This window comes from Eulemur rufifrons, chromosome 3, assembly GCF_041146395.1.
Source record: "Eulemur rufifrons isolate Redbay chromosome 3, OSU_ERuf_1, whole genome shotgun sequence".
NCBI classification, from domain to species: domain Eukaryota; kingdom Metazoa; phylum Chordata; class Mammalia; order Primates; family Lemuridae; genus Eulemur; species Eulemur rufifrons.
The window spans coordinates 24,708,389-24,733,313 of record NC_090985.1 but is presented as its reverse complement, the minus strand read 5'-3'; the positions used below and the strand labels follow the sequence as shown (position 1 = coordinate 24,733,313).

The window sequence follows — 24,925 nt, the reverse complement described above, 5'->3', positions numbered from 1 at the left end:
GGGAGGCCGATGGAGGGACAGACAGGCAGAGGTAAAACGTAGTTAACTTTATTCTCCTTAAACCACAAAATAGAGTCTTTGGTTGTACAAACATCACTAGTTACAGTCTTGCCAAGAGGTCCTGGCTGAGGGGAGAGGGGGAGGCAGTTAGTCAGAGACCAGAACTCCTGAGGGGGCTCTGTAAAATGCTAACATCCAAGTTAAAAGACTTGGGGCAAGGGTGGGGTTGGAGCTGGCAGGGCCCCCACCCCAAGTCAGGGGAGGTACCCACCCCTCTAGGAGGGCACAGGGCCCAGGCCGCGGCGCCCCGGCCGCATGGGGCGACGGCTGCTGCACAGCCTCACGTCTTCGGGGCCCACTGCCCCGGGCGAGGGCCTGCCCAGAAGCACCAGGGCCACCTCTCCATCCTCCTCCTGTGGGCCTGGTTGGTGGGGACAGGGCAGCAGTGAGCGGAGGGCTTCCAGGCTCCAGGGTGCTCACCCCCAGCTGGGCTCCAACTCACCAGGGCTGGGAGATGGTTCCAGGGACCTCAGCTCTTCAGCAAAGTCCGGTGACTACGATGGGGAGAGGGGCTGCTCAGGGCTATGCCAGACCAGCCGGAAGCCACCCTAGGGGACTTGCCGGCTCCCTAGCTGGGGCCACAGAGCCTGGGTAGGATCAGGGCAGGAGGAGGGGAGCTGGGTGGGGAGGTCCCACACCCGAGGGACAGAGTGGGGTAGCAGGCAGGAAGGGGAGGACTGCAGGCATGGACAGGCTGGGTGACAGGCACAGGCGAGGGTCGCGAGCAGAAGGGCCTGGAGGGCCGAGGTACCTGGATGTCACAGATAGGTCTGGAAGAAGGGAGGGCTGCAAACGCCCTGTAGTCAAACTTCTTTCCAGACAAGGGCTTGAAAGGACAGCGTGAGCACGAGAGGCAGAGAGGGAGAGGAAGAGGTGAGGGCCCCAGGGGTGGGGGAGTCAGAACCACCCCCAGGCCTCAGGGGTGTGGGGGAGGGCGACAGCCACTGGCTTCTCACCAGGCGTCCAGGGGAGGTGCTGGTCTGGGGACCGAGGTCTGGGGGGACAAGAAGCGGGCGTTGGGAGAGGTCCATGCGGCAGGCTGAACCCCCCTCCTGTCCCTGTCACACAGACCTTCCAAGGGGGTGGGTGACGGGGTGGGCGCAGGAGAAGGGGCCTCGGCCAGCCGCTCCAAGGGCCCCCGCTTGCTCCGGCCCTCCTGGGACTTGCTGAGAACCATCTGTGCCCGGAGAGCATCCTGCTCCAAGGACTTCATCCTGCAGAGAACAGGAGGCAGGGCGGGTGACCCCAGGCTGGACGACCCCAGGGCGGGCAGGTTGGCAACCCATGGCAGGGCCTCACCTGGCCGCCCTCCACAGCGCCCGCTTCTCAGCCTCCAGGGCACGGCGCTCGGCAGGGGACAGGGCTCGCTCAGGCAGCAGTGGCTCAGGGCTCTGCACTCGCAGCCGCTCCTGGTGGCGCCGCTCAGCTTTGGCTGTCCGCACTGGGACGCTGCCTCCCAGGGGTTGGGGGGACACTGGGCTGTGCCTAGGGAAGGGGACAGGATGTGTTGTGGGGGAGGACAAGGGCACACCAGGGCAAGCTGGGGACGTTGGGCCAGGGACTTTGGGCAGGTGCTCACCCTCTGGCAGGGTCCTGGGCCAGGCTGTCCTCCTGCTCCTCCTCGTCAGGGGCCTCCCCATCCAGGGCCAGCCACGCCTCCGGCCCAGCTGCCACCGCCTCCCGCAGCATCTGCGCTCTCTTCTGCTGCAGTTTGCGGGCTGGGGGGTGCAGGGCAGGTCAGATCGGGCCAGGGGAACCCAGGGCCCTCCCTCCACCATGCATCCTCACCTTCTTCCTCCTGCATCTTCCGCAGGTCATCAGCACCAACCAGGGACACGCGCTTGGGGGGGCCCTCAGCCTGAGGCACCCGCACCTCCAGCTCAAAGTACTTCTGCCGCTCGCGGAAGGACAGCTGCTCTGGGGAGGCCGCAGGCCCAGGCGACGGGGTCTGGGGGTAGCGGGGAGGAGACTTGGCAGCGCTCCTCCGCATACCAGCCCCTCTGTGCACCCACCACAGCACGAGGCAGGGAGGGTGGCCGCCCCCCACGTACCTGGGCAGAGGCGTCCTGGGGAGGGTGCGGGGCGGGCACTGCAGCAAAGGCCCTGTAGGCCTGTTTCACGCTGGTGGGTAGCTCATCCAGGGATGGCGGGGAGGGCGGCTGGGGGGCCGGGTGCGCGTGAGCTGCAGAGTAGCTGTAGCACAGCCGCCACCCACCCAGCCACCGGCTGTCCCCACCGCTGCCTCTGACCCCCACCCGCCATCCAGCCGAGGAAGGGGGCTCTGCCACCCCCACCCCAGCGGGACCGGGCACTCACGCAGTGGGGACCACCTCTGCCCCTGGGGGCCGGGGAGCCCCTTGGCCAGGCCTGAGCCAATGGCTGTATCACCCCCGGTTTTGTCTGCAGAGGGCAGGGGTGGACCAGAGAACAGGATCAGGGGTTCAGGTAGGGGTGGGGTGGGATGGTGGGGGGAGAGACAGAGAGATGGAGCCCAGGTGGGCAGCCTGGGTGGGGCTGATGTCCTCCTGCCTGTCAGGGGTCAAAGCTGAGAGCCGGGCTCCAAGTAGAAACTGCCCACCCCCACCCCCACCCTGCAGTGTGTTGACAGTGACGCCGAAGGACCCACAGACAAAGAAGAGGGGTAGGAGTGAGGCCAGAAGCCCTGGGTGGTGTTGGGACTGAGACCTCATTGGGTCTCACAGGCCTGGAACCCCCCCCCAGGAACAGCAGCAGCTCAAGCCTCCCCACCCGTTGCCAGCCAGCTCTGGCCGGGAAGGTGTCCATGACTGTCCTCACAGAGGCCTCCACGTTACCACAAGGAAAGGCAGAGTCAGCCCCAAACCTGTAGGGCAGCTGGGAAGGAGGCCCTGTCTCCCGACACCCACCACCCAAACGAGGGGCCTGCAGTCTGGCACCTTGTCCTCCGCTCCCACCCAGACAGGCACCTGTGACTTGGCACACTCACCTGCTGGCCACTGGGGGAGCAGGGGTCCTCGGCCATCTTCCCCCCAGCTGTCCCAGACAGCACCTGGAGGAGTGGGCAGAGGGAAGGGTGAGGGCCAGGCAGGGCTGTGGCTCCTCAAGGAGAAGGAGCTGGGGGGAGCTGGACGCTTGCCCTGGCGGCACAGAGGCTGCTCCTCACTTCTCTGACCCGATCACAGCCCGGGGATATCCCCACATGGGCTTGGAAGACCACTCAGCCAGCACAAAGGGGTTCTCCCCAAAAGGCTGTGGCCTGGTGTCCACCAGGCTCTGCCCCTCCCCCCACAATGCTGGGGGGACAAGGGGAGGCCTGGGGCTGGGGCTTGGCCTGAGCAGCCAGCTGTCTGTCCATGGCAGTGGGCTGACCGGAGATTTGCAGAGAGAGATGGGCCAGACCCAGACGAGACAGTGAGAGCCGGGGATCACCAGGGACAGTGGCGGGGAGCCCACAGTCTGCTGCTCAGACCAGAGGGAGCTAGGCTGGCTGCGAAAGCCACCCGGCCCCAGCCACCCTCCTGTGTAGCTCAACGTTGCTCAAGCCAGGGAGGCCTGACCCCACCGGCCGCCCACAGCCACACCCCTTCCTGATCAGAGGATGCTGCCCCCCCACCCACGCCTGGGGCTTCCCTCTCTGGGCTGCCTATGGCCAGAGGAGAGAGGGTTGGTGCCCCAAAGCCCCTGAGTGGGCCTCCTTAGCCCCCAGCCCTGCCCAGGTCCTCCTCGCCTCTCTGCTGCTCAGGCAGCGGCTGGGCTGAGCCCACCCTCAACCACTCACCTTCCTGCGGGGTCTCCCAGTGGCGGCTGACTGGGCACCCCTCTGGGGAGGGTTATTTATATCTCTTGGGGGAGGAATGGAGACTGAATGTCCCTCCTGCCTGTCCCCAGGCCCACAACTGTCCTGGTGTCCATGCCCTGCCCAGCTGTCAGGGCTGGGCCTCTCCCCAACCCCCTTTGGGTCCCCATGGCCCCCTGCAGCTGCTCTGGCCTGTCACCCCACAGCGGCTCACACACCCCCACACCCACCAGGAGCCCTGCTGGCTCCAGCTGCCTTTGCCTCTCTCCTGCCTGCACCCTCAGGGCCAGGAGCCCCTTCGCCTGCAGCAGGCAAGGAAGGTGTGGGGGGCCACGGGCCTCCGAGGGATCAGGCCCCTCCCTGGTTGGGTCCCGCTCCTGTGCCTCCTGTCCTCAGCAAAGAGCAGGGGGCACAACAGCAGCTGCCTCACTGCCTGGGCCAAGAGCCAAGGGGACGAGACACACCAGGCTGGGCGGCTGCGCTCTCGCCAGGGTGGCCTGTAGGCCCAGAGGCAGCCTCCGCCAATTCCCAACCCCACCCAAAGGCTCCCTTCTCGACAGCTTTGGCACGCATCTTAGGGTGGGCAGATGAACAGGACAGGGGGGCCACTCTGCACATTGGACACTGACCCTTTGCATGCTGCCAGTGTTGGGCACGGCGGCCAGGGCACGGTAGTCCAGCTTCAGGGGCTCCAGACTCTGGTCCTGGAGAGCAGAAGGGACGTGGTGCTAGCAGGGCATGTCCACAGCCAAGCAGGGGCGGCACTGCAGGCAGCGCACGTCCGGCCAGAAGGAATAGATGCTGCAGGGGTGGGCAGGGGCCTGGACACGGCTACCACTACCCCGGTGGGCTGTGTCACCCACTGCAGTGCCCCCATGGGACGGGCAGCCCAGAGTTCAGAGCCAGGGACCCTTGTCAGGGCAGGAACGACTCAACACTCACTGCAGCCTCCATGGCCTCTGGCCCCCAGTGCAGGCTCTGTCCAGGCAGCTCCTTCTCCTGCGAGCAGAGCAGACGGGAGTCAGGAACCGACAGCCTCAGGCTCCCCGGCCCAGGGGCTGCCAGCCACAGGCAGTTCTGACCTTGCCCGGGCCCTCGGGGCTCAGTTCCCGGTCAATGGATGAGATGCTTTCCAGGCTATTCCGGTGGCCGATGCCTGCCGCAAAGGGGTTGGCAATGACGCCTGGGGATACCTGAGAGGAGGGTAGTGGGCTGAGGGTCAGGGCTCTGGCCATGCGGTCCCACCTCCAGGACCAGGCTGGAGCCCTTGCCCATGGTAAGCCAGTGACACACAGTGGACGCTGGGCAGGCTGACCACGTGGCTACAGTGGCCTCTGGAGCATTCTGTGGGGCTTCCCAGGACAGTGCACTATTATCTCCTCCTGAGTCCGTCAAGGACACCTAGCTCCTGACGCTGCTGCGCACACGGGTCATGCCTGCACACGGCAGGGCTGTGAGGCTGCAGCGCTTTGCCACCTTGCTTGTCCCAGAGAGCTGACAGCCACCAAGACGGAGTGGTGCTCACGGACAGACACGCTGCCTCGACTCTTCAGTGTGAGTGCTGAGTAAAGACTCTTAAACAGCAGACATGCTACAAGACAAAAACCACTAGCTCTGAACCTAAAAGAACTAAATCATCTGTGAAAACCACGTGACTGGCAGGGAGAGCCAGAAAGAGTGTCCAGAAAGGGAAGGCACCTGGGCTGCACAGGCGAGGCCTGCAGTCCGGGCGCAGGAGGCACCTGGAGCTGAGCGTCAAAAGAGAACACAGGCAGAGGGCCCAGCTCACTTCCAACCCCACAACGGACAAAAGGGACCGCCTCAGGCCTCTAGCACCAGCAGGGACTAGGAGAGACAGCAGTGGCAGCAGCACAGTGGAAAAAGACATCGGCATCACCCTCGCCCTCTCCACAAGTGAGTCTCCCCTAGAGGAGAGCACTGTGTGGGCTGGGACACAGGGCCAGCTGCACGTCCCTTTACAAAATACAAGTGAAGTGACAAGTAAAGGGGAGGGCAGAGAGACACCAGGCAGGCAGAGAGCACGAGTAGCTGCTTGGCCCAGAGAAGACAGAATCTCAGGTTCAAAGTGTCCAGCAGGCACTGAGGGACACTGTCACACAGAAGGTACCATTGACAAAGATGATACCGTGATCATAAACTGTGGCGCCAAGCAGGTGAATGTCTACATATAGAAAGCAAAGACCAACAGAAATGTGAGAGCTTGGCCGGGCGCGGTGGCTCACGCCTGTAATCCTAGCACTCTGGGAGGCCGAGGTGGGCGGATCGTTTGAGCTCAGGAGTTCGAGACCAGCCTGAGCAAGAGCGAGACCCCATCTCTACTAAAAATAGAAAGAAACTATATGGACAGCTAAAAATATATATAGAAAAAATTAGCCGGGCATGGTGGTGCATGCCTGTAGTCCCAGCTACTTGGGAGGCTGAGACAGGAGGATCCCTTGAGCTCAGGAGTTTGAGGTTGCTGTGAGCTAGGCTGACGCCATGGCACTCACTCTAGCCTGGGCAACAGAGTGAGACTCTGTCTCCAAAAAAAAAAAAAGAAATGTGAGAGCTTGATAAAAACACAGTTACAAAGGGCGACTTAAATATGTCTTTCAGAGTCTGACACAACTAGTAGAACAAACCACTACTACCACGGTGCCAACCTTCTCGATTTCTGGAATAACTTAGTCAAAAAGCCCCTGGGCAGGCCTGAGAGCGGCAGGGGGCCTGGCAGGGTGGGAAGGACGGTCACATACACAGAGGGGCCACAAGGAAGTGAGAGTGTGAGGACACAGCAGCCTGGGTGCGCGGTGGAGAATGTGGGAAAGGCTGACCTGTGGTGCTGACTGGTGTAGCCACGGTGTGAACTCACGCTGGTCTGCAGTTCGGAAGTGAGCTGCATGCTCCCTAGCTCTGGCCACTGGTATGTCCTGAGACAAGGACACCCTGACAGCACTGGGCACACCCAGCACCCAGATCTGGGCTTCTAAATACCACTCTGCACTAGAAGGAACCAGTGCTCCCTGCAGAGATGGCCAACTCCAGGGCTGGGCAGGGAAAATGTGGAATGAGCCCAGAACGTCCTGGTGTGCGGAGTGAGGACGATGACCCAGCGCCAGCTTGACAGCCCTTCTGTGAGCACCAAAACAGGTAACGATAGTCACAGACTGTCAACCATGAAATAAAACGAAAACCCACGAGTCCACACTAACAGATAAGTAGACAACACACAAACCGGGAGAAGGGAAGCTTGTTTTTAAGCAGAAAGGCAATTGATGAACCCAGAGTGACGGTTAGGACACTGTTCAGCAGCCACTGCAAGGACGCATCAGGAGCCATCAACAGGTGCCAGTGCCAGTGGGCAGGAGTGTGGCGAGGAAGGAGACACTCACACACTCTTAAAGCACCTCCCACAAAAACTTATCAATTTCAATAGGGAAAGAGTAACTCCGCAGCGGCAGAACCTGGCCGTCATCACAGTTAAGATCATAAGTAGCGGGACACCCGCCACACCATGCATGGCCCCTGAGGAAAAGCAGTGTTGCTTCAGTGACAGCCTGGCAAAGATGCGCACGCTGGGACTCATCATGCTTGAGCATCAGACAAACACAGATCACACCCAGCCTACAAGCACGGTATTGTGGCCATGCATCCTAGCTGGATAAATCCTAAGAACAAAGGAACTATAAAGAACTCTTAGCCTGTTTTCAGTGCTCTTATCTTAATACTATTAGCATTGCATTTTTTAAATCAGAGAGATGGGGGCCGGGAGTAGTGGCTCACACCTGTAATCCCAGCATTTTGGGAGGCTGAGGCAGGGGGCTCACTTGAGGCCAGACTGAAACCAACCTGGGCAACACAGTGAGACCCCATCTCTACAAAAAAATAAAAAATTAGCTGGGCATGGTGGTGTGCACCTCTAGTCCCAGCTATTGGGAGGCTAAGGCAGGAGGATCACCTGAGCCCAGGAATTCAAGGTGGCAATGACCTATGATTGCACCACTGCACTCCAGCCTGGGTGACAGTGAGAGCCTATTAAAAAAAAAAAAAAAAAAAGAGGAGTCTTGTTACGTTGCCCAGGCTGGCCTCAAACTCCTGGGCTCAAACAGTCCTCCCACCTCAGCCTCCCAAGTTGCTGGAATTACAGGCACACACCACCATGCCTGGCTGCATTTTGAAATTATTAAGGAATTAAGAAAAGATATTATGTATAAGAAAAAGATGACTGTGAAATCAAAAAAGTCAATAAAAAGCCTGTAATCTTAAGTGAGTTAAATATAACAGTACAAACTCATGATTTTTCTCTTTCTAAAAGTACCCACCTCCCAGCCTCAATCTGCTACAAAGGCCAGAAGCAATGACAGCCCAGAAGCCATGAACACTCCTGGCCACAGTTATGGGCTCTAAACACCATTCTCATGGAGAGGAACCAGGACTCCCCACAGAAACTGCTGAATCCAGGGCTGACTCAGGAAATTCACAGGATGTTCATCATAGTGGCTACTGAATGACAAGTGTCACACTGAAAGGACCTGGGATTTCAATGCCCGATTATCAAGGGGGTATCAATAAAATGATGGGTTGAAATACATCAAGAAAATAAAGACCCTTGAGTTCACAGTAACACTAAAAACAGAAAGACACCCCAGTAGCCATCTTTGGAAGCTTCCAGGGCACTGGCTTGTTATTCTGAAGACTGACAGATGAAAGGATCAAGCATTTATCACAGCTTTTCTGTATAAACTCATATCAGCATAAAAAACAGCTGATAACCTCTTCTTTACAGACAGATCTGTAGAAAAAGTAAAAGCAACAGAAAAAGGAATGCCTGAAGTACTCTTCCTTAAAGCATACGTCAAGGAAATGTTAAAAAGAAAGGTAGTTTTTTTAAAGTTTTATTTCTAATTGACAAATAATAATAATAAGAGAAAATCTTCATCAATATTCAAAAGCTGGCTCTTGCATGAGGCTATTAAAATATATAAAATTTGGTCAGTATGATCAGGAGGGGAAGACGCAACAGACAACAGGATCAAGGAGGAGGAGGTAACTCCAGGAGAGGAGAAAAGTAACACCAAACCCTGTGGAAAATCAGAGTGAAAAGTTCTCTTGGAAAGTACACATTAACCCAGATGTGCTCAGGGGTTTTGGTGCTGCTGGTGGTGAGGCAGGTGCACGCTGTACCATCTGCTTTCCTGAATCCTCGGAACAGCCCTAAGAAGCAGGCACTGCTGCTATTCTGTTGTACACACGGGAGAGTGAGGAGTGGAGAAGTCACGCTCCTGCCCAAGGCCTCCCGCAAATGAGGGCCCAGGTGTATGAGAACCACGCAGGAGCCTCAAGACACACCAGGCCTAGAACGCAGAACAGGTGGGCTGACACTACTCTGGAGAGCTGGGGAGATGGAGAGGCTGCCAGCCCGGGAGCTGAGGCCAAGACTGGTGCAGAGAATGAAAAGACAGGTACAGAATCCAATTGGCAAACCCTGACGCTAGCATGGCAGGGCTGAGTTTAAGAACAATGGGGTGGGGGTCAGAGCCGTGAGCACTCCCCACCCACTGGAGAGGTCAGAAACACAGATGGTCCTGCAGGGACGAGGCCCAGCCAGCCATGTCCTGCTTCTTTGTGAGAAGCCAGGAATCTGGATACCACTGTGAAGGGTCAATGTAAGTGCCACGCTCGCTGGCGAAACCTCTACGGGCTGAAGCAACCCCACTCAGCACAGGGATGTAAAAACCAGAGAGAAAAGCACTCCAGAAAACCTAACACCTGCTTCAGATAATTCTTATAGGTGATAAATAGAAATAGCCCCCAAATTTAAAAAATATAAAAGAAACTGCAGAAAATATCACACTGTAAGATGAAAGTCTCTTAAAGCTGAGCACAAAGCCAGGCCTCTGGCTGCCACTGCGCCGGGGCCCAGCAAGGGAACACGGGATGGGCCCGACAGCAGGAAGGAGGGGCCACTGCCATTGCTGCGGACAGTAGGGCTCTGCCAGATTAGGATTTATCAGGATTCATAAGAAAACAAGAGCAACCTGGGAACATACTTGAGAAAAACTTATCATAAAGACAACCCCAGTGCCCTGACACTTTGGCAGGGCCATCTGGAAGAGAAAACACATGACAATAGAAACTTTTCAAAAGAAGAAGAAAGAGTGGGTGACTCGACCGATTAGGATTAGGTATTAACACATGCTATAAAGTGACAGTACTTAAAACAGTGTGGCATTGGGACCAAGTCCAGAAACAAACCCCGGAGCATATTTGAAATGAACGCACAATGAAGTCACATCTACCCCAAATCAGTGGGGAACGACAGATTATTCAATAAATACTGTTGGGACAACTATATACCCCTTCACCTGAAAAACAATTCCAGCTGGACTGTAAAGGTCTATGTTTTTGAAAAATTATAGAAACACTGGAAGCAAACACTGGACAATGTTTTTATAATTTGCAATAGGCAAGGTTTTCCTAAGGAAAAACCAGAATCCAGAAGTCATAAAGGAAAAGATTTCATTCACAAAAATTTAGATTTTTGCAACTCAAAAGACACCATCTTAAAATGGAAAAGCTAAGTGACAGATGGGAAAAAACACACATGTCCCCACAAAACAAAAGATCAGCTGCAGGCCCTACTTGACACAAAACCAGTGCCTGTGACACAAAAGCAACCAGCGTCCTGAGGTGGGAAGAGGCAGTGACAGGCAGAAGAGGGGCTCAGCCACAGGCTCCTGCACCTGCCAGACCCGGCTAATGACAGTGTAAGCTCCCCAACTCCAGGGAGGATCAAGACGTGGTACTAGGCCGGGCATTGTGGCTCACGCCTGTAATCCCAGCACTCTGGGAGGCCGAGGCCGGCGGATCATTTGAGCTCAGGAGTTCGAGACCAGCCTGAGCAAGAGCGAGACCCCGTCTCTACTAAAAAAAATAGAAAGAAATTATATAGACAACTAAAAATATATATAGAAAAAATTAGCCAGGCATGGTGGCACATGCCTGTAGTCCCAGCTACTCGGGAGGCTGAGGCAGGAGGATCGCTTGAACCCAGGAGTTTGAGGTTGCTCTGAGCTAGGCTTACGCCACAGCACTCTGGCCGGGGCAACAGAGTGAGACTCTGTCTCAAAAAAAAAACCAAAAAGAAGTGGTACTAATACGGTCTGGGACAGGGTCAGCGGCCTGGCCAGCGTTTCAGGTTTCAGGCCTGCACTCGCCGTGGAGGGCCAACCAGATGCAGTAAGGACACCTGCATCACGCAGCATGCGGCCATATGGGAGAGCAAAGGGGACACACACTCAGCTGCAACTCAGGGCCCACCAGCCCCTCTGGATGTTGGAGCCGTTCCCCAAGTGATATTCTCTGAGTAAAAAGTTTAAAATAAGTAAATGTATTGAATAAAACATTTCTACATATATACTTTAAATAAGTAAACAATGGAATCTCGTTTCCCATCAGAGTGGCCCCGCACTGGAGTGTGGGTCGGGGCTGTCTGCGGCTGTCAGCCTTGGGGCATCTTTCTGGCTGGCACCCAACAGCAAGTCACCATCCCAGAAATGTACTGCAAAAGAGCCAGGGTGAGGTGGCCGCCCATCCCCAAAGCTGTTGCAAGCAGCAGAAGCCTCGTGTGTGCTGTTGGGGAGCAGTGACACAGCTGCCCGCACCCCGGGGAACAGCGTGACTGGGGCACCCTCTTGGTGGAGCAGCAACCACTACAGGTGAAGAGCCCCGAGAGGCCCTTTGGGCCAACAGTGCCGACAGGCCCCAGGCACAGCAGCGGGGAGGAGACGGGAGAGGCAGGATGAGCCTGGAGAGAGGAGAGGCTGCATCCAGTCTTGGCTTCTGCTCCAGGGTCCAGGGAGTAAAGGACCAGCATGGACATTAGGTCATGGGGAGAGAGCTCTCTGCTGGGGGCCCAGTGGAGAGGCACCCTGGGGTCAAGCAGGGAGAAACAGGATGCCACCAAGGCACAGGGCAGGGACATCTGCAGGCAAAGTCCTGAGCAATCTCTGCCTGGCCAATGGGCTCTGGACAGGGGTCCGAGCCATCCCCATCCCAGCCAGTGGCCACCCATGCTGCCCACCTGAAGGCCAGTGACTCTGCCTCTTCTCTTAGGACCACACCATGCTGGGCCCCAGACATGCCCCGTCTGCTCACACACCTCTTCCTACCTGGGCCAGGGCCTCTAGACAGCACGATGCCTGGAGCTCAGGAGGAAAGGCAGCTGCATGGGCCATGCCTCCTGGCTCCTGCCCAGGGCTGCCTCAGGATCATCAAGCACTTCCCACTCGGAAGGGTAAAGGATCCGCTGCCCAACCCACCTGGGGGTCAGCTCATGACACCTGGGTGCTTTGCTGGGGGCAAGACCTGGTCCAGGGGTGGGGCACTGACCTCCAGGGCTGGCGTGGTGCTGGTGTCGAAGCCGTCACAGACCAGTACAGTAAGGGTGTCCCCCACGCTGCGCAGCAGCTGCACGGCCTCCCCATGTGTCAGGCCCAGCAGGCTCTGCTGGTTCACCTCCAGCAGCCGTAGTCCCACACGCAGCCGGCCATCACGCCCCGCTGCCCCCGTGGGGCTCACCTGTGGGGAGAGTCAGTGTGGGAGAGGCCTGGTGGGGTGTGCAGGCTCAGGGCCAGCTGAGGCAGGTCCCTCACCTTGGAGATGAAGATGCCTTCATCCGTGGGGTCACAAGGGTTCCCTGCATGGCCCTTGGCACCCCCACGAATGCTGATGCCCAGCTTCTCCCCTGGGGCCTTCTGGATGCACAGTTCCCGCATGCCCGGGGGTGGTGGGTCTCTCCGCACAAGCAGAGACAGCTCCAGGCAGGGCCGAAGCAGGGCACTGACTGCCTCTTGGTGTGTGGCCTCACGCACATCTTGCCCATTCACTGCCAGGATGCGGTCCCCAACCCGCAGGCCACTGCGAGCAGCAAGACCCCGCGGGAGCACCTGTTGGGGAGGAGGGCAGTGTCCAGCAGGCTGGGGCTCTAGTAACCCATGCCCAGGACAGCCAGGATGGTCCTTCATGCACAGAGCTGCCCAGCCAGGCCCACTCTACCTTGGAGATGAACACACCAGGCTCCTGGATGCCAAACGGGTGGCTGGAGTGGTCAGACCCGCCAACAATGCTAAGCCCCAGTGGGCCCCCAGCTCTTGGCAGACAGACCTCCTGGGAACAAGACCAAGGCCTCAGTCAGGGCAGCGAAAGGGACACCAGGAGGTAGGGTGGTTACTGGTGGACTCCCCAGAGTGCAGCCGGGTCCTCAGGGATAAGGGTGGGGGGCCCTGCTGGCCGCTGTGGGGTCGCCATGCCGGGGGACATGGGGGAACCACACCAAGCAGTCTGTCTGAATCAAAACCCCGGTCTCACAGGGCCCAAGTGGAAAGGGAGTGCATGCTGGTGTTCCCAGCAGAGTGGGCTGTGGGGCCACAGTGGGGTCCTGGAGCCAGTGCCCCACACCTGGAGCTAAGTGGGTGTCCGGGTGGGGTAGGGTTCTCACCTCCACTGGGTATGGCCCCTCCAGTGCAGTGGCCAGCAGGCTGGGGGCCAGCCGCGGCAACCCAGGCTCCCCAGGGATAGTGGCGACAGCAGCAGTAGGGGGTGGGGAGGAATGTGGTGTGGGGCTGGGGGGAAGGGGTCCCCCGTTCTCACGCTCCAGTAGCAGGGCGATGGTGGGGGAGGCAGCAGTCAGCAGAGAGACAGCATGGTCATGTCGGGCCTCGGTCACGTCCACTCCGTTGATCTGTGAGAGTGCCCCAGGGTCAGGGAGGCTGAGGCCTGGATCAGACAAAGGGTGCCAGCTGGCCCCACCACCCCCACTCACCGAGAGGACGCGGTCGCCAACCTGCAGCGTGCCAGCCCGGTGGGCAGCACCCCCCTCTGCGATGCGGGAGATGAAGATGCCCTGCAGGGGGTGGGGAGGAGGGCTGTGGCCACTGGTGAGGCTGACAGTGTGGACGCCGAGGGCGGCTCCTGCTCCCGGCTCCAGAGAGCCCCTCCCCAGGCCAGGCCCCAAGCCTCACCCCATCGCCAGCCCGATAGGGCGTAGAGCCTTTCCCACCAGCGATGCTGAAGCCCAGCCCCTTCTCGCTACGCACGAGGCAGGCCACATGGCGCTGGCGGGGGGGCCCAGGGGTCTCCGGCTGGAGCAGGGGCAGGCGTAAGCTCCCTCCTCGCCGCTCTCGGGGGCTGTAGTCATCCTCAGGCCGCAGAGGCGTGATGGTGACTGCATTCTCAGGCTCCACCATGCGCTCCCGCCACACGCGCATCTGCACAGCGGTGCCAGCCCCCCGGAGCGCCTCCACAGCCTCATGGTGCTCGGCATCCTGCAAGGCCACGCCATTCACCTGGGGGCGGCAGGGGACAGAGACAACATTGCACTTCAGGACCCAGCCATGGCCACCCTGATAGCCAAAAGCTGAGGGCTCAGGAGGGCTCCATGCCGCCCCTCTGTGTACACGGAGCCTGAGGCCCAGGGTGAGGGTGCCTGAGCTGGGAACACCCCCCTGCCTCCAGCTGCAGGCTCCTGGTGAGTCTGAGCTCCTCACCTGACCCCCAGAAATGCCTGTGTGCAGCCCCAGGGCCAGGACACAGCTTGGCCATGAGAGGCAGGCGGACACCTCTGCAGCCAGTCTGCACCTGTGGCCATACTCCTGGAAACATCCTGCCCCCATCTGGGCCATCCAGTGGAGAACACCTGGGGTCATTAGGTTACTGACCTCTACCCCTGACCATGACCACCCGGGGACAGGAGTTTCCATCCAAAGGTCTGGGCAAGGGCTAAGCCAGAGAATGTGGGTACACACGCCATCAGCTCCCCAGGTGAACACCACCCTGGCCTAGGCCCCAGGCCTGCCCTCACACGGCCTCCCCAGGCCCCTGCACAGGTGGGGTCTGGCCACCTTTCCAGCCAGCCCCAGAACAGCCCCTCCTGGAGAGGCCTCTGCCCCTGGAGCAGCCCGTACCTGACCCCAGTGGGCCTCCCAGGCCTCACCCAGGGGCTGGGGTCCTGTGCTTGGAGCTCTGAGGGAGAAGGGGCCCTCCTGAAGGGAAGGCAGCCAAACACCCCAATAGCAAGACTATGTGCAGTTCCAGGGAGCACAGCTGCTACTTGGTGACTCACCTCAAGGAGCTTGTCACCCACTCGGACCCCGGCGCGGGCTGCAGGGCCTTCCTCAGACACCCGAGAGATGAATATGCCCTGGGGAAAGTGGCAGAGCCTGGGCCCTCGGTCGCAGCCCTTCTGGGAGGAGCCCGTGGTGGCCACGGAAAGCCCAGACACCCCAAGCAAAGAGAGGGCAGGGGACAGCGGGCCTGGGCTCAGGCCACCATGGGGTCTTGAGAGCCTGGGAGCTGGAAGGTGTAGGTCAACCCCAGAAAAAGCTTCTGATCCAAACCTGGCACAGAGACACCAGGAGAAATGGAAGACTCCAAGAGGGGAGTGCAGACCCGGACACCCTACGGCTGCTCTCAGGTCTTAAAGTCCTGCATAAAAGCACTTGTGGGCTGGCTTGGTTTTTAAAACAGTCAGGTTCTTGGGCCTGATCCCTGTGTCTAAGAACATCCAAGAACAGGTGCGTTCTGAGGGCTAGGGGCCCAAGGGCAAGTGAAGCATCCAGAAAAAGCAAGCTTCGAAGTCTGAAGCGCCAACCCAACAGCCCCTAAAGCCATGAGAAGCCTCAGAGAGAAAAAGGCAACAGAAGAGACAGAGTCGAGGGTGAGGCAGGCAGGCATGGGCTGGGAGGGGCCCACAGGGGCCTCGACCTGGCAGCAGGTGCTCACCTCATCGTCCCCCTTGTAGGGCGTGGAGCCCCTGCCCCCTGCGATGCTGATGCCCAGGCCCCCGGTCTGCCGCACGATGGTGAGGTTCAGCTGAGAACAGAATAGACAGGGCATGTCTGAGAGGGCCGGAGGGCCAGGGAGCTGCCTGGTTGCCCAGCAGGAAGTGGCCAGTGTTGCAGACGGCCACCTACAGCTCTTCCCTGAGCAGCCACACCGGGTCTCGAGCCCGTCTGCCAGGGCCCACACAGACAGCACAGGGCCAGCTGGAGAGAGGCTGGAGACCCCAGCGGGTGTGCACCACGACAGCACAGCGTGGTCAGTCCAGGGCTTGCCTGCCTCCGGGCAATGGAGGCTTGAGGTCCCACTGCCCGCCCCCCAGTGAGGGCGGATCCCGCTTCTCCAGACCAGGTGACCTGGAGGTTCATAGAACCACATCAGGTGGGGAAACGGGAAAGGCCCAGCACTGCCACTTGGCCCTACTGGAAGGAGCTGCCCCTCCAGAGGCCAGCAGGCCCCGTGGGACTGTGCCCCAGGCCCCCAGGTCTGAGGTGGCTGCTGGAACTCTTTGGGGATGGGGTCTGCACTCAAGTGATGGGAGTAGGGAGAGGTGAGAGCCTGCAGCCCAGGAAGCAAGGTCAGGAGCGGCCCCAGGACCAGAGTGCAAGCAGCAGCGAGCAGTACAGACCTCTTCCTCCTCAATGCGAGCAGGCTCTATCAGCAGGTTATTGGCCTGGTCAAACGACACCCCCTGTCAGGACAGGACCAGCGAGGCATGCAGGTTAGCCACCGCCGGGGACCACCACCACCTCGCCCGACCCCCGCCACGAGCACAAAGGACAGAAGGAAGACCACACCAAGCTCCTGCAGCCGAGCGGACCCCTCCCTGCTGGGGCCTGGCACTACCCCGGTGTGGGTGCACCCTGTTCTGGAGGTGTGAGTGATGCCACACACCTGCTGGCACAGGCAGGGCTCAGCTGGGGGGCACTCCAGGGCAGAGCTGAGCCCAGGCATAGCTGTCCTGCTCTGACCCTCAGCTGTCACACCATTGGCCCATGCTCAGAGTACGGGCATAGTGGGGACCAGAGAGAGTGGGACCTCAGAGTAGCCCAGGGCTTTCCCTAGCACCATGAGTGTGCCCAGTGAGCAGAGGGGAGGGACTCTTTGTGAGCTGTTGAGAGAAAACTTAAGGACCAAGAAGGGACATGCCAGTGCCCCACAGGTCTGCTGGAGCCTGGGGAGGGTCCGACAAGGCAGAAAGGCCAGGCAGGCCAGCAGGAGGGCAGCCGCCAGACCCACAGATGAGGACACAAGGCCAGCTGAAGGGCCTCAAGCCCGGATTCAGTGCCCAATGCAGGGAAGATCCTGGGAGAGTCAGCAGCTCTCAGGAGGAGAGGACCCTGCGCCTGGCCCACTGCACACACAGGAGGGCTGGGGAGCACACCCCTGGTGCTGCTGAGCTGCCTGTGCCTGCAGGTGCGTCAGGCAGACGCTGGCCCACACAGCTGCCCTGAGTATGGACCAAGACCAGTGCCAGGGCCTACAGGAGAACATTGGGCACCACTGCCCTCCATGGTGCCCCACGCACCCGCTACCTTCTCCAGGCAGCCAGGAGCCAGCAGGCCAAGGCTCAACCTGAGGGCTCGGTTGGGTCTCGAGGCTGGGCTGGCCTCCAGCTGCTCCCTGCCATGGCCCTGGTGCCCACGAGGGCAAGGGAGCCTGGGTCACACAAGGGTGTGGCTGGGACCCACCTTGACGGAGGGTGCAGAGGCCACGGCCTCCTCCTTGTCCTCCTCCTCAGTGGTGGCCTCGCCCTCCTCTTCGACCTGGTCCTCCTCCTCCTCTTCCTCAGCCCTGTCCTCCTCCTCCTCCTCTTCCTCCTGGGCCTGAGGAGCCCAGGACGTGGGGGGGCCGTTGTGCCAGCCTCCAGGCACCGCAGGGCCCTCCCCATCCGGCTGCTTCCCCTGCAGCAGGGCCACAACCGCCTCCGGCTGGGGAAGCTTGGAGATCTTGAAGTGCTTTTTGTAGTGGGGCGTGTCCTTACGGATGAGCCGCTGCCTCCCACCTGGCAGGGCCCAGGGGGCCTCGAGTCGCCCCTCCTCACTCTCCCTGTCTTCCTCAGGCAGGAGCGTGTCCTCTGCGAAGTGCACTGTGGGCTGGGTGGGCATGAAGGTGAGGGTGGCAGTGGCCGCCGGCCCCACCCTCCGTCAGGGGCACCAGATTGTGTGACTGGGTGCCCACATGGGCCCAGGGAAACCCTGCTGAGCAGGGCTGGTGACAAACAGAAACTTTCAAAGGCTCCCTGTTGTAACGAGAACAAGGACTCAGGACATCTGCCCAGTGAGGGGCACAAAAAATCTGTCCTGAGAAGGCCGGAGGGCCAGTGGGGCTCTTCCTGGAGACAAGTAGCACCAGGTAGAAATGCAGGGACCAGCAAGGGCCTGACACTGGGGGACACCCACGTGGTCAGAAAGGTCCAGGGCAGGGTTTGTGGTCTGCGGATAGCACGCCAGTGACAGGTCTGACTGTACTACGTCTGGCAGAGGGTAAAGACTGTCACTCCTGCTGGGGGTAGCACCTCTTAGGCGTGTCCAGCAGCATGGCCCCTACAGGGCCTGCCCTTGCCAATGAAGCATTCCATACCACCCAATGGCCACCCATGCTGACACTAACCCCACTGTGCGCCTGCTCGGGAGGGTGCAGGGCCAGTGGCAACCACAGCCCACCTTTTCCCTTCTCCCTGCCCCCTGCCTGTCCTTACCTCCTCGTAATCCTCCTCTGTGCCTTCCTCCTGGCCAGCTAGTGTGGCCTCCTGCTGGCTCAGCCCTGGTGCCTCAGCCACTGGGTCCGTGGGCTCGCCTGTGGAGGCTGTGCTAGCAGACGGCTGAGAGTCTCCACTCAGGCCAGACTCGGTGCTCAGCCTCTTTCCCTGCGGCAGGCAGGGGTGTCAGGCTGTGGGGGGGCTTGGCTGGCCACATGCAGTCCTCCCTGGGCTTCCCACTGCCCCAAACACAGTACAGTGACAGGCTCACCTCTCATGGCCACGCCCCACCCTAGCCCCTGAGGAGCAGGCTGCCTCAGAGCCTCGGGCACGCACAGCCCCTAGAAAAGCCTCTCCCAGACAGGGGAAGGAAAAAAACCACACCAGTTCCCAGGAAAAGGCCTGCTCAATGGGAGCCTCCTCCCCAGACAGGTGGGTAGCCCTGCATAGCCCAAAGCCCGCCCTGCCCCAGCCCAGGTCACTGGTCCCGCTGTAACAGGAGGCCCTGACATCAGAAGCTTCCAAGTGAGCAAACTCAGGCCTGCCCTGCTCCGGCCCCAAGCCCTTCCCAGAAGCTGATGATGCTGAGGCATGGGCTCCTGGGGAAGGTGCTGGAGGCCCTAGGGAGCATCACCCTCCCCATGCCACCAGGGCAGGCCAACTACATGCTCCCGTGTGCCCAATCTGCTCCTCTTGCCCTCCAGCCCCAGCCCCAGCACCCTTTGCCCAGCATGGCCCTGTAGCTGCCACTGTGGCCTTCCCGGCAGCCTGGTCCCCACCCCCTTTCTCGTGGCACCCCAGCTCTCATGGCCCCACTCCCAGGACAGACGAGAGAAGTGGGAGCGTAAGTGGCTCTCCAGCCTGCTGAGGCTTCTTGCCCACCTCCTCTGGGGGCGAGGGCGGCCTGGGCTCTGGCTTGCCAGGGCAGGCCTCGCTCCGACGCCCCTCAACGCTCCTCTTCATCACTTTGAGCTCGCTGGGGTGAGGCGTGGCCCGGCGCTGCAGGCCCTACATTGGGGACAGGGATGAGAGACAAGCAGGGTACGGGTCAGGCGGGAAGGGCGGAGGTGCCCCCCAGGGTCCCCACCCTCCCATACCCGCTTCTCGGCAGCAGCCTCCTCAGCGTCGTCATCGCCTGTGGGGGCCTCGAGAAACTGGATGACGCTGACACGGCTCAGAGGAGCATCGCTCCAGCTCTCGGAGGGGCTCCCCTGCTGCCCAGGGTCCTCTGCGGGAGGCAAGTGTCAGCGGCCCAGCCCAGTCCCTGGCCTCGCCTAAAGCCACGCCCACCCTGGGTCAAGGATGCCGGTTGCCAGCAACCTACCGAGGCTGGGCAGGGGCTGCTGGGGCAGCAGGTAGCAGGTGAGCACCTTCTCGCCCGTCTGGGCATCGTCCTCAGTCTGGAACCGGAGCATGGGCTGTGCCTGGTTCTCTGCCAACCACAGCGCCTTGAGGTTGAGGTGGGTGAGTGCAAACGGCAGACTCCGCAGCCTAGGGGCCAGGGTGGGCACAGTCAGTGGGCGCCGGGGACATCCCAGGTCTGCCAGGACTGGGCAGGCACTCACCGGTTCCCGGCCACATCTAACACATGCAGCTCAGCTGTGTGGGCCAGCTCGGGTGGCAGGATGGCCAGGCGATTGTCCCTCAAAGAGAGCACACTGAGTGCCACGCAGCCTCCAATCTCGGGTGGCAACACCTCCAGGTGGTTCCGGTCCACGTTTAGGTTGGTCAGCTTGGTCAGCTTCCCCAGAGAGCGGGGCAGGGCCTGGCAGGGGGGAAGGCAGAGGTTGGCAGAAGCTGCTAGGGGTTGGGGGAGGGAAAGGAGATCCCCAAGGGGCAGATGAGGGCGACAAACACAGTGGGCCAGCTCCAGCCAGGGCCTGCCACATCCCTTAGAGACCTGGGCCAGGACGTGAGAGTGGGAGCTGACTCCACCACCTAAACACCCGTCAGGTCATCTAAGACCAGTGACTTTATTGGCTCCGGCCCTGCCCCACGGGTGCCCTGGTTTTGACCTGCTGAGGCTGCACTCTGCAATCCTGTCTGACACCCCAGCTGGCTTCTCCCTCTGTTCACCTCTCAGTCCCTAGGGCTCCTGTGGGCCCCAAGCCCAGCCTGCCTGCTCAGGGATACCCCCTTCCCAGGACCCCACAACCAGGTTCCCCTCTCTGAGCTTCTTGATGGGGTACCTCCCACAGAGACATGTTCTGTAAATACCCTGCCCACAGGTGGGTCCTGGCTTTCCAGCCTGGGGACAGCATCCCCACCACACCCCACCCAGTCCCCAGGGCCTCGGCCTTGCTTCCTGCCCTGACTTAGCCTCCCCAAGTGCAAATTCACCCTCTTTCTTGCCTTACCACCACATGTCACAAAAACCAAAACCTGAGTTATCTACACCAACAGCAACGACCCCTGCCCTGGCCCCACTTTGTCCCCTGCCAGTGCACTTCCTGCCCTGACCTAAAGGGTGTCCTTCCTGAGCAGCTCCCATGAGCCAGGCCACAACCAGCACCCCCTACAGGCACCTCCCACCCCACCCCACCCCCCGACCCTGCAGGCGCCCAGTTACACATTGGAACCCCCACCCTCGATCTACATGCCTCAACATCCCCCTTCCTCTCTGCCTCCTGAGCTAACTCTGAAACCAGCTCCTGCTAGGCCTAATGTCTCCAGGGCCGGGCCCCACCGTGAGCAGGTTCTCCGTGAGGATCAGCTCAGAGAGGTTCTCGCAGTCCCCAATGGCCTCGGGCACCTCGCACAGCCGGTTCTGGTCCACCTTCAGGATAGACAGCTGCTTCAACTGACCTGGTGTCAGGGGGACACAGCAACGGAGCTGAGTAGGACTGAGAGCATACCCCTGAGTGCCAACCCACTCTCACAGCAGATGGGCCCTCAGGGTGGCCACAGCCCTCCCTGTTCCTCTCCAAATATCACCCCTTTTGGGGAGGACCTGCTCCTCCCACCTTCCCCCCGCAAACCTAAAAACCCAGCCCCACCTACCCCATCTCCCTGCAGAAACACACCAGGCTCCTCCACTGGCTCCGCCCACCCACCCACCTCTGGTAGACTTGATGCCCACTCAGACCTCGGCCTGCCTGCCTCTCCTCAGGGGTGTCTCCCTGAGCCTGCTGAAATCAGGGGCCTCACCTCATTCTCCTATAGTACCTTGATCCAACATCACACAGAGCCACCTGACAAGGGTGTCCGGGCCCCCATGCTCCTCCCGGGGCCAGGCTCTGTGTGCACCCCACCCCACACTCCTCTGGGTGCACTGACCAATGCCATCAGGCAGCCGCTGCAGCAGGTTCTGGGAGAGCAGTAGGTCAGTGAGAAGCACCAGCCCGCCAAGTTCCGCAGGCAGCTCTTCCAGCCGGTTTTCCGACACATCCAGGCATACCAGGCGCCGCAGGTTCCCAAGCTCCTGAGGGCAGGCAGAGGGTCAGAGAGCGGATGGGCACCAGGCGAGAGGCCTGCCCCACCCTCACTCACTGGGGGCAGCGCCGACAGCTGGTTCCGGTCCAGCCACAGCTCCCGAAGGTTGGGCAGAGCCCCCAGAGTGTCAGGCTGCAAGAAGGAACAGGGAGGGAGTGTCCACCAGAGACACTCCTGCTCTGTCCTGCCCAGGACAGCCTACCCACAGGCCCCGCCCTGTGCCCTGCCCCTACGCGCACCAGTACTTCCAGATCATTGCCTCCCAGATCCAGCTGTTCCAGCTTGACCAGAAACGACAATGACCTGCAGACGAAACAGAGTTGTGGTAGAGCCACAGGCCACAGGCCACAGGCCCCCAGGTGGCAGCTCCGCCCCAGCACACTCACGCGGGCAAGGACTTGAGCAGGTTCTCCCGGAGCTCCAGCGTCACCAAGTTGGCGAGGCTGAAAGACAAACCAGGGGCCTGAGCAAGGCAGGGACAGGGCCAACCTGAGCCTCTCTCCCTGCCCACTTCACCCAAGAGGACTCACTTGCCCACATCCCCAGGCAGCGCCTGCAGGGACACATCATTCAGGGCCAGGTGAGCCAAGCTGCGTAGCTGAGTGAAGCCATCAGGGAGCCTGCAAAGAGAGGACCCTCAGACACCAGACCAGGGCTGCAGGACTTCTACAGCCCACTGTCAACCCCTACCATAGGCTGCCACCCACCTGGACAGGGGATTGCCGCTGAAGTCCGCGATCTCCAGAGCCTTGCAGAACTTGATGCTCTCGGGTATCTCAGGGATGTCTGTGACAGACAACCACGGTGGAGAGATGCTCGTGGCCTCCAGGAAGCTTCCAGCCCCACCAGGCGTGCCCCAGGCTCCACCCCAGCCCCACCCAAGGTCCCCACCATTCCGGGACACGTCCAGTTCCACCAGCTGCATGAAGTTAGCCACCTCGGGAGGCAACCGCTGGATCTCGTTGTCACTCAGGCCCAACTTTCGCAGGTTCAGCAGCCGGAAGAAGGGCTGTGAGCAGAGGATGTGGGAAGAGGGAACAGGCTCTGGACCAGGGGTCCCTCCAAACAGAGAAGAGCTCCCGGAAACAGGGGCTCATAGTCACGGGTCCCTGGGCCTCTGCCTGTTCCAGGGCACACATGGTCCTGAGGTCCAGCCATGACAACGCCCTTTCAAGGAAAGCAAAGAAGCACACAGCACACGCACCTGCTGCACCCAACTCCTAACCTGAAACCTCATCCGTGCTTCCCGTCACTGCTGAACTGCCTGCCTCCAGCTAAGAAGCAGCCTCCCTGTGCCTAGACAAGGCATTCCCTGCCCAGTGTCAACTCAGGACTCCACCCACCCTGAGCTGCTGTGTCTGCCCCGCAGAAGAACCCTCCAGGGGCCATGCTGGCTCCTGCTACTGCACCCAGCAAGGAGCCTAGCTTGGGCCCAAGGTGAGAGTTCAGCCAACAATCACCAAAAACCCTGTAATAAAAATAGCAAGGTAACGCAGACATGTATGGTGCTGTGTTCCGAAAAGGAACGTGAAACTTATAGATGACCGTAGTGGACAAGGATGTTAACCAAGCCCATGCAGGGCCACAGCGTTTACCAAACATAGGCTCCAGATATCACACTACTCAACACCTTGTCTTCAAAAAACGAATGCTTCTTATAACTTGCTTTCTCTAGCTTCCTCTCTGGAGTAGCCTTGGAGAAAGGAAAACCAATTCACCAGAAAGACCAAGAGCAAAGAAAAGCAGATACAGAGAGGTACAGTGAGCTGCACAGGGCTGGGCACCTCAAAAGGGCTCCCCTACCCAACCCCTGCACCCAGGAAGAGGAGGAGAGCAGCCTGGGGAGCAGGCCAAGCTCCCCACCTTCAGAGCAGCCCCGCAGTGAGTGCCTGCCAGCCATGGCAGGCCCACCTTCCACCCTGATCCCACCCACCTCCCCGAAGTCCCACAGGTCTCACTCTGAGGCTCCTCCTCCAGGCTCAGCGACTACCCCATCCCCAGGCAGGAGGAACCTGATGACCGCTACTACCAGGTGCCAGCTGAAGCCGTCTGGTGGAGGGGCAGAGGGTGGGGCTGGCCAGGGTGGGGCTCTGGCCAGTAGAAACCAGCAGGGCCGGCTAAGAGCTGCGGTGGCTCGCCCAGGCCAACTTCGCCGATCACGGGGCTGAGGGCTGGGCCCACGCCGTCGGCGCGCAGGTGCGGGCGCCGCTCACCTTGGGCAGCTCGCGCAGCTGGTTGGCGTCGAGCAGCAACTCCTCCAGGCTGCGGCTGTAGCGGTAGATCTCCTCGGGCACGGCCTGTAGTGAGCAGTGCCGTTTGTCCACCGACTCCACGTGCCGATTGCAACGCCACAGAGGGATGCACTTGAGCATGGTGCGGGCGGGCGGGCGCGGGCTCAGGCGGCGGCGCTCGGCGGGCTCGGGGCCGGGGGGCGGGGTTCGGCCCGCATGAGCGCCGGGCGGAGGAGGGAACGCGGGCAGGGAGCGGGCCGCCCAGGACGGAGCCGGGGGCCGGCGCTGGGCCCGGCCCGCGCTCGGAACGCGCGGAACGCTCGGACTGCGGGCCTGGGCGGGGGGCGCGGCCGGGCCGGCGCTCAGACTCTCAAGAGAAGGCGGGAGAGCAGCGGCGGCGGCTCGGCATCCCGCCCGGCTCCGCTCAGCTCGGCCTGCCCGTTCGTCCGCCCAGCCGCCCGCTGTGCCGCAGCCGGAACCGCCGCCGCTGCCCGCCCGACTGCCCCGCCGACAACCGCCCGACCGCCGCGCAGCCCGCCGGGAAGCCGAGTCCCGCCCTCACCGCTGGAACTACAGTCCCCAGAAGGCCCCGCGGCGCCGGCGCCTCCGAGGATCCGTAGCGGCCTGGCGCACGGCCTGCCGGGAAGCCCGGCTCCCATCCTCACCACAAAACACCATGGGATTTGGAGTCCACGGCGGCCCGGCGCGGCCCGGCGCGGCCCGGCCCGGCCCGGCCCGGCCGGCCCGCCCGTTCCCCCCGCCCCCCCGCCCCCGGATCCCCGGGACGCTCAGCTGCGCATTTCAACTTGCAGCCTCCTCGCAGGATGTTATGACGTCCACCTGCTTCCTCGCCTGGGAAGGCCGGCTCCCCAGAGCACCACGACAGCG

At 60.8% G+C, this 24,925-nt stretch overlaps 1 protein-coding gene across 7 annotated transcripts; it reads right to left on the bottom strand.

The window, feature by feature from the left end:
* Nucleotides 1-58: 58 nt before the first annotated feature.
* SCRIB (scribble planar cell polarity protein) lies at nucleotides 59-24,456 on the bottom strand. Of its 7 annotated transcripts, XM_069466792.1 has the most exons (38): nucleotides 24,020-24,455; nucleotides 22,698-22,815; nucleotides 22,514-22,592; nucleotides 22,337-22,426; nucleotides 22,193-22,249; nucleotides 22,046-22,109; nucleotides 21,864-21,938; nucleotides 21,651-21,795; nucleotides 21,061-21,179; nucleotides 19,940-20,139; nucleotides 19,699-19,865; nucleotides 19,472-19,602; nucleotides 19,257-19,382; nucleotides 18,375-18,542; nucleotides 17,365-17,769; nucleotides 16,302-16,364; nucleotides 15,617-15,706; nucleotides 14,958-15,035; nucleotides 13,858-14,181; nucleotides 13,659-13,739; nucleotides 13,335-13,577; nucleotides 12,893-13,003; nucleotides 12,490-12,783; nucleotides 12,227-12,415; nucleotides 4,918-5,028; nucleotides 4,778-4,834; nucleotides 4,465-4,539; nucleotides 3,026-3,088; nucleotides 2,377-2,460; nucleotides 2,112-2,219; nucleotides 1,849-2,008; nucleotides 1,640-1,778; nucleotides 1,360-1,545; nucleotides 1,132-1,274; nucleotides 1,017-1,054; nucleotides 812-886; nucleotides 503-554; nucleotides 59-421 (listed from the first exon to the last, which is right to left on the bottom strand). In XM_069466792.1, the coding sequence occupies exons 1-38, from the start codon at nucleotides 24,176-24,178 to the stop codon at nucleotides 276-278; spliced, it is 5,013 nt and encodes a 1,670-aa protein (XP_069322893.1). In that variant the 5' UTR covers nucleotides 24,179-24,455; the 3' UTR covers nucleotides 59-275. The 7 variants fall into 7 exon arrangements, with proteins under 7 accessions (XP_069322893.1, XP_069322895.1, XP_069322894.1 ...); XM_069466794.1 differs by lacking the exon at nucleotides 2,377-2,460 and having other exon boundaries at nucleotides 1,360-1,600; nucleotides 1,665-1,778; nucleotides 24,020-24,456; XM_069466793.1 differs by lacking the exon at nucleotides 16,302-16,364 and having other exon boundaries at nucleotides 24,020-24,456.
* Nucleotides 24,457-24,925: the final 469 nt, after the last annotated feature.

Excerpts from the sequence above, each read along its gene's own strand:
- SCRIB (XM_069466792.1), bottom strand. The coding sequence starts at position 24,178 with ATGCTCAAGTGCATCCCTCTGTGGCGTTGCAATCGGCACGTGGAGTCG. Across the intron at positions 15,707-16,301 it reads CTCGCATTGAGGAGGAAGAG|CTGAACCTCACCATCGTGCG; the intron begins GTCTGTACTGCT and ends TTCTGTTCTCAG. Across the intron at positions 887-1,016 it reads GCACCTCCCCTGGACGCCTG|CCCTTGTCTGGAAAGAAGTT; the intron begins GTGAGAAGCCAG and ends TGTCCTTTCAAG.